Source organism: Ooceraea biroi, chromosome 13 (assembly GCF_003672135.1).
Source record: "Ooceraea biroi isolate clonal line C1 chromosome 13, Obir_v5.4, whole genome shotgun sequence".
Lineage (NCBI taxonomy): Eukaryota > Metazoa > Arthropoda > Insecta > Hymenoptera > Formicidae > Ooceraea > Ooceraea biroi.
This window is the reverse complement of record NC_039518.1, coordinates 2490628-2501228: the sequence shown is the minus strand read 5'-3', so window position 1 is coordinate 2501228 and position 10601 is coordinate 2490628. Positions and strand designations below refer to the sequence as shown.

Here is a 10601-nt window from a genome sequence, read left to right as displayed (position 1 = left end):
CAAGGATCCGTGCATCATCAACCATCGGAATTGCGGACCGATAATCGCAGAGAATTTAAGGAACCAAGTGTGAATTCTTTATTTCGAGACGATTTTTGTATTCCTGTTTTGGCTTTGTATCGTGTGATTATTGTACGTGATTTGATACAACAATAACGAACCATTTTGTTTTCACTTAGAATTTGTCACTTATAATACCTCACATGCGTCATGAAACCACAGATCAAATGCTTCAATCAAAGGTACATGTACGAATATTAGTTCTTGGCTTGGCCGTTGGGACGTGGGTGCGCTGAGATCTTGGATCGCGTAAAGTCACTAGATAGATAAAGTACCGCAATCGTCCGCCATTTTAATTCCAACTACACGGTGTTTTCATCACAATTATGTTCTCTTCACATCTATCAGAATATGTAACCTTTCTCAATGGAGATACAACGCAACGCTGCTTCGTAGAATTGCACTTAGTGTGTTGATAAGTTGCATGTTTGCACTAAATACACTTCCAACGCCATTTTTATTCCACGTATTTTACCACGGATTGCGGTACTTTATCAATCTAGTGACTTTAGGATCGCGTCTTTTACATTACCTAAGTGGCAACGTTAGCAGTCCATAGATATACAGGGTGTCCCGGGTTTTAACCGACAAACTGCGGGAGCATATTCTACTAGTGGAAATAAGAAAAAATTCTTATATCGAGTTTGCTTAGAAATGCTTTCTTACAAAGTTATAAACCAATATTGAAAAGAAATATGAGATAAGTAACAAGGAACATAGTGTAGAATTTGGATGGTCGAAGATGTTTTATGTATGTGTATTCACATGTATTCATGTTCACTATGTTGAAACGATTCGGTATGAATTGTTACTTTCACAACAGTAGCCGTTAGATTTCAATCGTCGTGTGAACTAGCAATTACTATCGGAATGCCAAAAGTGTTTTCAAATGAGGAATACACCGATATTCATTTCGTGTACGGATTCTGTGACGGAAAATGCACGAGCTGCCGTACGAGAGTATCAACGTAGATTTCCTAACAGGAGAAGTAACCAGATAGTTCTGTGTTTAGTAATACCCATTTGCAATTACGTAATTTGGGTTCATTTCGACCTATGAATGAATATGATGATGTTCGTTCAGCTCTAAAGGCCTGTGTCTACGATCCAAGAACTTTGTCAAAGTTCTAGTTCCGAGAATGTGTAGCCAATGAACTTACAGTTTTTACATAAAAGCTGCATGTTTGATTGGCTACACATTTCTCGGACCTAGAACTTTGACCAAGAACTTGGATCGTGGACACAAGGCTTTAGACCCCGACGATTTTTATTTATGGGGAACTTTAAAAATGAAGTTTACAGTACAGAAGTAATCTCGCTTGAAGATTTAAAGCCAAACGAATTACTAATTCAGTTACTGAGATGCAACAAAATTTTCAGGAATGTCGTGCCGTAACAAATTCTGTACTACGTCGATGTCTAGCTTGTATCGATGTGCAAGGACAACATTTCGAAATGCGTCACTAAATCATTGCGTAGATAATTTTTCTTTTTGTGAAAAAATCCGTTGTTACTTATCTCATATTTCTTTTCAATATTGGTTTATAACTTTGTAACAAAGCATTTCTAAGCAAACTCGACATAAGAATTTTTTCTTATTTCCACTAGTAGAATGTGCTCCCGCAGTTTGTCGGTTAAAACCCGGGACACCCCCTGTATAGTCAAAGGTGCGTACTGAATCGAGTTTCCCACACCACTATCTTCCATTTATCAACCCCCAGTCCCAGTTGCCCGCGTCGTCTGCTAGTCGCGCAAATGTCTTCGAGACTTTTGACTGCTCATTAAAATTCCCAGTGTTCTCGCTGAAAAAAACTCTGTGAAAAAATCGCTAAGAGGACTGAAAAACCGCAAACATGGTGAGAAGACTGAAAAAACGTTGATCCACGGAAACGAGACGTTCGTCTCACCTCGTTCAGGGTTTTCCTTCTGTGGAAAACGTGAAAAAGACTTTGAGGTTAGCGATTACATTAGCATGACTTTTCAGTTTCAATTCGGATTCAACATGTTCCCGGAGATCCCGCGGCCCTTCAATACCCAGTACAAGTGCTTCTCGGTATCGATGTTGCCCGGGACCTATCGTCAAGACGTCGAGCGTGGCGGCAAGAGTGAGATCATCAGCTTGATGAAAAACAGAGAATAGGCTCATGCTTGGTGATACTTAATGATTCGTCTCTCTTCCAGTAATCATGCCACAGTCGGCTTTGGAGCAGCTCACCAGGCTCAACATCATTTATCCGATGCTCTTTAAGTTGACTAACAAGAAAACGAATAGAATCACTCACTGCGGTGTCCTGGAATTCATCGCTGACGAGGGCAAAGTCTACTTACCTTACTGGGTAAGTTAGAAATGCGAGTTTTGCAATTAAAATAATAATAGAGATCATTATTGTGCGTACCATGATCAAATGTGTTGCGAAGAAGCATTGGCATCCCAAGATTTTGGTCTAGACTTGTTGCAAACAAAAGCAGAGTATTTTGTGTGTTTGTTGTTGTTTTGTATTAATATCCAATATTCGATGCTATTGTCTAACTTCTAATAGAGCATGTTTAAGCAGATTTCTTAAGAAGCAATAAATTTATGATTACAATTCATGACTTACATGTAATAATATATACAAATATGACAGCACACGATATCCATATCTTCCTTTTCGCAGATGATGCACAATCTTCTTTTGGAAGAGGGTGAGCTACTAAATGTAGAGAGCGTGTCGCTGCCAGTGGCGACGTTCTCGCGCTTCCAGCCGCAGTCGGAGGACTTCCTGGACATCACAAATCCAAAGGCCGTTCTGGAGAACGGTCTGCGCAGCTTTGCCTGTCTGACCACGGGCGACGTGATTGCTATCAAGTACAACCAGAAGATCTATGAGATGTGCGTGCTGGAGACCAAGCCTGGTCCAGCAGTCAGCATCATCGAGTGTGACATGAACGTAGAATTCGCGCCACCAGTTGGCTACAAAGAACCAAAAAGAGTGACCAGGAAGGAGGAGGATCAGATGGAGGATCTGGCTGATCTGATGCCGGCGCCGACCGGCTTCGTGCCCTTCAAGGGCGAGGGCGTCCGATTGGATGGTAAAAAGCGCAAGGATGCGCCCAAGCAGGAAACTCCGGCTGCGAAGCCGGCCTATGTCCGAGGTATACCCGATTACGATTACCAGATAGGCACTCTTAGGTTCCTGCGAAATATGAAGCCTGCAAATAATAAAGAGGTGAGTATCTATTTAATGTTATATAATAAAAGATAACATGAAAATCTTGAAATAATTTGTGCTTTAATTAATGACAATCTAGATTTTTGATAAAATCTAATTTTTTTACAATATTCGGAATTATAGAATGACTTACAGAATTGTAATTTAGAATAATTTAGATTAAGATAATAGAAAGTAATATGAAAGCTATGATACATAATTAGCTTATGATAATATGTAAATTGTTATATATTATTTATAATAATGTAATTGTTATTATTTATAATAATTTTATCCTGCAAGTATGAGCAATTAATATCGTTTGTATTATTACAGACGAAGGATCCAGACGAATTTAAGGCATTCACTGGCGAAGGATTCACTCTCTTAAGAAAGTCAAGAAAATGATAAAATAACGAACAATCGTTTTATTTATTTCAATTTTTAGAAAAAAGATCTTTGTCGGAGCGTTTGTCGGATTGAATGAATGGCTTTTGTAAGAGTGTTCTGCGTGATATCCCCCATTTGTTATACGCGAATATAATATAACTTGATAATGGTAATCAATTTTGTCGTTCAATTATTAATCTGGAATCTAGATTATAATAGATTCCAACTCATCTCTCTCCACTTGAAATCTTGTTTGACTGAATGAATCTTAATGAAATACGTTCTTTCTTATCTTTCTATTATACACTGTTTTTAAACAATAAAATAATTGTAGTCTCATTTTTTCATACAAAAACTTAGCTTATCTATAGTCCTTAAAACAATAAATCCTTAAAATAAGAAGAAATATGTGAAGATTATTAATTACGCAATATTTCTTAAAGTTTAAACATCACAAGTTCGCAAAATCGCATCAGTCTACTAATGGGCCCCAAAAGTGCTTGCTGGGCCTCGTCTGGTCCTCCGTGAGCATGAAGTCACGTCCCAGAGTGACAAACTCATTCAAACTGATCTTTCCATCGTCATTCGTGTCGATGTGACTAAAACTGACAACAGCATGCTGCAACGATACAATATTTATTAATTAAATTACAGTGAAAATTCTATAACTGTATGTATAATAACAACAATAACAACACACGCACTTACATCGTGTGTGAGGCCCAAACATGCGAAGAACATTTTGAATTCCTCGATGGAAATCTCACCGCTGCGATCTTTGTCCACCGCCTGTAAGTTGTATTATAATTTGTTCGAAAATATACTATTTTATAAATCCACAAACTAATTTTATTATTATTAATTCGTATTAATCCAATCAAGTTTTAATATATGCGCATATATTTATATTAATACTCACTTTAAACAAGAATGGCAGGAAATGATGACACTTCTTCTTCAAAGAAGAATCATTGAGAACGTGATGCATTTCCTCAATGTATTTCTCAACCCCGATGAGATTGTACGGACTAATCTCACCCCATTGTTCCTCCCACATTTCCTGCAAATGAATTAAAATTTTAAAAATTACTATTATCAAGTTGAAATTTTCATTTATTAACAATAAATTATTATCAACAAATGGAATTCAGAAAATTATTTGCATGCGATGTAAAAATATGTAGCAATATAGATTTAGATATAGAATTCTTTTTTTGCGTAGTGACAAAGTTATTATACAATACTTACATTTAAAACTTTCCTGAAATCTTTAGTGGCTTCCGAAGACAAATGACCTAATTCAGAAAAACGGTTTCCCAATAGCATAAAATCCTCGTAGCTGATTACTCCATCCTTGTTCACGTCCAAATGGTTGTGCAACGTTCTCATTTTCCTCCTCCAGAACGGTGATTGACCCTGAAGGAACAAGATAATAGGTTTAATATGTTGTAGTAACTTTATTGTAATTGACATTTTCGTTTATTGAAATTGACATCCGACAATCAGAATATTAATAATGCGATCTTATTAGATAATCCTGTGCCAAATTTTCGATTTGTTGGGTTCATAATGAATTGAATTAAGTAGGCTCGATCACATGAGTGTCCATAATAATTTTGCTTGAATTTTGAAGATATTAATCCACCACAATCAATCTTATTAATATTTGAAATTATATGCAATATTACAGAAAATAATCAGTATTGTATTGTAAATTATACTACATTAATTTAATTAATATCTACTATTGGGTTGTTCGGAAAGTTATTTCGTTTTTTCAAGGAAAAATGAAAGGCGGTTTTTTCATATTTCGAAAAAATTTTATTCAGTGATGTATTGGCCATTTTGTTCCACTACCTTTCGTCATCTTTCTGGCAACTTTAAGATTCCACGCTCAGAGAAGTCCTCCTTATTGACAAAAAATTGAAGCAAGTGATTTTTGACGCCTTCATTTGAATCGAAGTTTACATTGTTCAAAGAATTTTGTAGAAACCGGAACAAATGGTAATCGGATGGTGCCAGGGTCAGGAGAGTATGGTGGGTGTGGTAGCACATCCCATCCAAGCTGTAAAAGCTTCTGGCGAGTGACCAAACTTGCGTGTGGTCTGGCATTGTCGTGATGGAATACGACACCTTTCCTATTCGCCAATTCCGGTCGCTTCTGCTTCATGGCAGCATCCAATTCATCCAGCTGACGACAATACACTTTCGAATCAATCGTCTGGTTGCTTGGTAGTAGCTCGAAAAATACGATTCCCTTCCAATCCCACCATACAGAAAGCATCATCTTCTTTTGATGAATATCTGCCTTGGATGTCGATTGAGCAGGTTCATCTTGCCTGGACCATGATCGTTTTCGCTTAACATTGTTGTAAACAATCCATTTTCATCTCCAGTTATGATTCGCTTCAAAAATGGTTCATTTTCTTCACGTTTCAACAATGAATCGCAGATGGTAATGCGTTGAATCAAGTCAATTTCCTTTTGAATTGTGTGGAACCCAAATATCGAGCTTTGAAACGAATCCAAGGCGTTTCAAGTGATCGTAAACGGTCGAATTCGATAAATTTAACTTTTCAGCAATTTCGCGTGTTGTTATGCGACGGTTTGCATCCACCAGAGCCTTTATTTTCTCGTCATCAGCTTTAATTGGCCGACCTGAACGTGGTGCATCTTTCAAATCGAAATTTCCAGTACGAAATTTCGAAAACCAATTCTGACACTGACGTTCACTCAATACATCTTCTCCGTACACGGCACACAATTTTTTCTCGCTTGCACTGCATTTTTACCCTTTCGGTAGTAAAAAAGCAAAATATTTCGAAAATGCTCACTTTGATTTTCCATGTTTGATGTGATGCCAAACAAAAATTACTTGACAGATCGCAACACAATAAGATACTATTGGGTTGTTCGGAAAGTTATTTCGTTTTCTCAAGGAAAAATGAAGGGCGGTTTTTTTCATATTTAGAATAAATTTTATTCAGTGATGTATTGGCCATTTTGTTCCACTACCTTTCGCCATCTTTCTGGCAACTTTAAGATTCCACGCTCATAGAAGTCCTTCTCCTTATTGACAAAAAATTGAAGCAAGTGATTTTTGACGCCTTCATTTGAATCGAAGTTTACATTGTTCGAAGAATTTTGTAGAGACCGGAACAAATGGTAATCGGATGGTGCCAGACCAGGAGAGTATGGTGGGTGTGGTAGCACATCCCATCCAAGCTGTAAAAGCTTCTGGCGAGTGACCAAACTTGCGTGTGGTCTGGCATTGTCGTGATGGAATACGACACCTTTCCTATTCGCCAATTCCGGTCGCTTCTGCTTGATGAAATTTCGAAAACCAATTCTGACACTGACGTTCACTCAAACATCTTCTCCGTACACGGCACACAATTTTTTTCTCGCTTGCACTGCATTTTTACCCTTTCGGTAGTAAAAAAGCAAAATATTTCGAAAATGCTCACTTTGATTTTCCATGTTTGATGTGATGCCAAAAGAAATTACTTGACAGATCGCAACACAATAAGATACTAAATGACGTCTGAAATGTCAGTTGTCAAAATATAAAACGAATTTGCCGCTTAGAGTAAGGTTAAGTATCGAGGAACGCGACTAACGACATCTCTTTGTGAAAAACAAAATTACTTTCCGAATAACCCAATATGTTTAGTATTTTCAGTGACAACATGAACATTTCCGAGGAAGACAGATTCAACCGAAAATTGAATAAATAACTGAACGCTCGTTACTCTTTCTTTCTCGTCATCAGAATCGCTGTCGCTTTCCTGCTCATCTGCGGATGATGATACCGTCTGGCTTATACGCCTATTGCTGTACATACGCCTCGCAATCTGGCACAGCTAAAAAAATAATTAATTGTTCAATTATAAAGTATAAAGTATACATTTAAAAAGAATAATTTAGACGAGATAATTAGAAAAAATATAACATGATCAATCAGTATTAACAACGAATTAAGAAAAAAATCCCGGCGCAAATTGTTATTTTATTCAATTACATGTTCATATTTTTGCGGAGTATTTTGAAACAGATACGGTACAATCACAAGCGGCGCGACGACAAAATCGCACTCGTTATCATCGGTCACGCAAGTTCGTTCATCCCGGTATCGGTACAGACACGCAGTGCGTTCGCGATTTACAATTTCGAGAGTCTCACATGTCGATCTCTTATATATTGATGTTTTTGAACGAAACTTCGCACTCTTGCGTAGAATTAAAACAATTTGCACTACATAAAAAATATTTTATGCGATATATTGTATTTTAGGCAATCTTCTGCTACATGTACAGAAGTATCAGCCAAGATAAAATATTATCCAAATGTATTAATGCGTAAAATTAAAATTAAAATACAAATTTATCTGTATATAAAATTATAAAAATTAATGTTGTATATTGTGTTGTTACCGAAAATATTTATCTTCAGGGATGGAATGAAAGGTAAATATCATAATAGATGAAAGAAAGGGACTTTCTCGCAGGTGCATCGCACCCCATCCCATGCATGCAAGTATGGGATGGATGTAAGAATGTGAGAGGATTTTTAATAATAGCCAATCCGAACGAATAACTTCCAATGTAACAGACCATGAACCGCCCACTATTACTTCATATCATATCATGAATTCATGAGAATGTAGGTGCAATACAATTCAAAGTAATTAAATTCATCCTATTAGGGGTGTGATTTAGTTTTGAGGGTTTTTTTTGCTCAAAAACGCATGTATTTAAATATGATAATGAATGAATACCTTAATCAAAATATTTTCCTTCGTTTTCTATAACTTTTTCCCATCTTTCTGGCAACAGATGGATTCCACCATGATAAAATGACTCTTCTTTTGAGTCGATCCATTCGTCGACGAATTTTCGCGCTTCGCAATTATAAAAGTGTGTATCCTCTAAAGCGCGTTGCATCGACCGGAACAAATAATAATCGCATGGAGAATACGAGGGGTGCGGTAGACTTCCCATTCAAACTCTAATAGTGTTTGTTTCACTGATAACGCAACGTGAGGTCGAGCGTTGTCACGAAGAAGAATCACTTTCCGCCGTTTACTCGCAATTGGTGGTCGTTTTTGGTCCAATGCTTGCTTCGACTTGTATAATTGGTGTCGATAACGATCAGCCGTGACAGTCTCATGAGGATTTAACAGCTCATAGTACACTATCCCACCAAATACAGAGCATTACTTTTCAACCGTGAATATAGCGTCTCGGAGTGGATGTTGATGGTTTGCCTGGATCCACCCATGATTTTCTGCGTTTCGGATTATCAAAATAGATCCACTTTTCATCCCCAGTAACAATCCGAGACAAAAGACTCTTCTTTTTTTGCCTGGCGATCAACGAAATGCAAATGTTCAACCGGTTCGCAATGGCACTTTCCGGTAATTGATGTCGAACCCATTTCCCTTCTTTCTGAATTTTTCCCGTTTCATGTAAATGTTTGGTAACTGTTGTACGATCAACATTTAATGCTCTGGCAAGAGATGGATTCCACCACGATAAAATGACTCTTCTTTTGAGTCGATCCATTCGTCGACGAATTTTCGCGCTTCTTCGAAATTATGAAAGTGTGTATCCTCTAAAGCGCGTTGCATCGACCGGAACAAATAATAATCGCATGGAGAATACGCGGGTGCGGTAAGACTTCCCATTCAAGCTCTAGTAGTGTTTGTTTCACTGATAACGCAACGTGAGGTCGAGCGTTGTCACGAAGAAGAATCACTTTCCGCCGTTTACTCGCAATTGGTGGTCGTTTTTGGTCCAATGCTTGCTTCGACTTGTATAATTGGTGTCGATAACGATCAGCCGTAACAGTCTCGTGCGGATTTAACAGCTCATAGTACACTATCCCACCAAATACAGAGCATTACTTTTGAACCGTGAATATTGCGTCTCGGAGTGGATGTTGATGGTTCGCCCGGATCCACCCATGATTTTCTGCGTTTCGGATTATCAAAACAGATCCACTTTTCATCCCAGTAACAATCCGAGACAAAAGACTCTTCTTTTTTTGCCTGGCGATCAACGAAATGCAAATGTTCAACCGGTTCGCAATCGCACTTTCCGGTAATTGATGTCGAACCCATTTCCCTTCTTTCTGAATTTTTCCCGTTTCATGTAAATGTTTGGTAACTGTTGTACGATCAACATTTAATGCTCTGGCAAGAGATGGATTCCACCACGATAAAATGACTCTTCTTTTGAGTCGATCCATTCGTCGACGAATTTTCGCGCTTCTTCGAAATTATGAAAGTGTGTATCCTCTAAAGCGCGTTGCATCGACCGGAACAAATAATAATCGCATGGAGAATACGCGGGTGCGGTAAGACTTCCCATTCAAGCTCTAGTAGTGTTTGTTTCACTGATAACGCAACGTGAGGTCGAGCGTTGTCACGAAGAAGAATCACTTTCCGCCGTTTACTCGCAATTGGTGGTCGTTTTGGTCCAATGCTTGCTTCGACTTGTATAATTGGTGTCGATAACGATCAGCCGTAACAGTCTCGTGCGGATTTAACAGCTCATAGTACACTATCCCACCAAATACAGAGCATTACTTTTGAACCGTGAATATTGCGTCTCGGAGTGGATGTTGATGGTTCGCCTGGATCCACCCATGATTTTCTGCGTTTCGGATTATCAAAATAGATCCACTTTTCATCCCCAGTAACAATCCGAGACAAAAGACTCTTCTTTTTTTGCCTGGCGATCAACGAAATGCAAATGTTCAACCGGTTCGCAATCGCACTTTCCGGTAATTGATGTCGAACCCATTTCCCTTCTTTCTGAATTTTTCCCGTTTCATGTAAATGTTTGGTAACTGTTGTACGATCAACATTTAATGCTCTGGCAAGAGATGGATTCCACCACGATAAAATGACTCTTCTTTTGAGTGATCCATTCGTCGACGAATTTCGCACTTCTTCCA

General features: G+C 38.1%; 2 protein-coding genes across 3 annotated transcripts in view; one reads left to right on the top strand and one right to left on the bottom strand.

Moving 5' to 3' along the window:
• The first annotated feature begins 1769 nt into the window (after nt 1-1769).
• On the top strand, nt 1770-4484 carry LOC105286001 (ubiquitin fusion degradation protein 1 homolog). 2 transcript variants are annotated; one of them, XM_011350605.3, is made up of 5 exons: nt 1770-1916; nt 2045-2165; nt 2242-2396; nt 2718-3269; nt 3588-4484. In XM_011350605.3, exons 1-5 carry the CDS (start codon nt 1914-1916, stop codon nt 3657-3659), a joined length of 903 nt encoding a protein of 300 aa, XP_011348907.1. In that variant the 5' UTR covers nt 1770-1913; the 3' UTR covers nt 3660-4484. The 2 variants fall into 2 exon arrangements, with proteins under 2 accessions (XP_011348907.1, XP_011348906.1); XM_011350604.2 differs by lacking the exon at nt 1770-1916 and having other exon boundaries at nt 1923-2165.
• The window catches only part of LOC105286000 (sarcoplasmic calcium-binding protein), a 10559-nt gene continuing 3867 nt past the window's right edge, over nt 3910-10601 (bottom strand). Inside the window, exons 3-7 of the mRNA XM_026974691.1 lie at nt 7394-7504; nt 4890-5057; nt 4561-4701; nt 4350-4430; nt 3910-4260 (exon numbers count right to left, since the gene is read on the bottom strand). Coding sequence (XP_026830492.1) covers nt 4114-4260; nt 4350-4430; nt 4561-4701; nt 4890-5057; nt 7394-7504 — 648 coding nt within the window. The 3' untranslated portion in view covers nt 3910-4113. The remainder of the gene's footprint in view (nt 4261-4349; nt 4431-4560; nt 4702-4889; nt 5058-7393; nt 7505-10601) is intronic.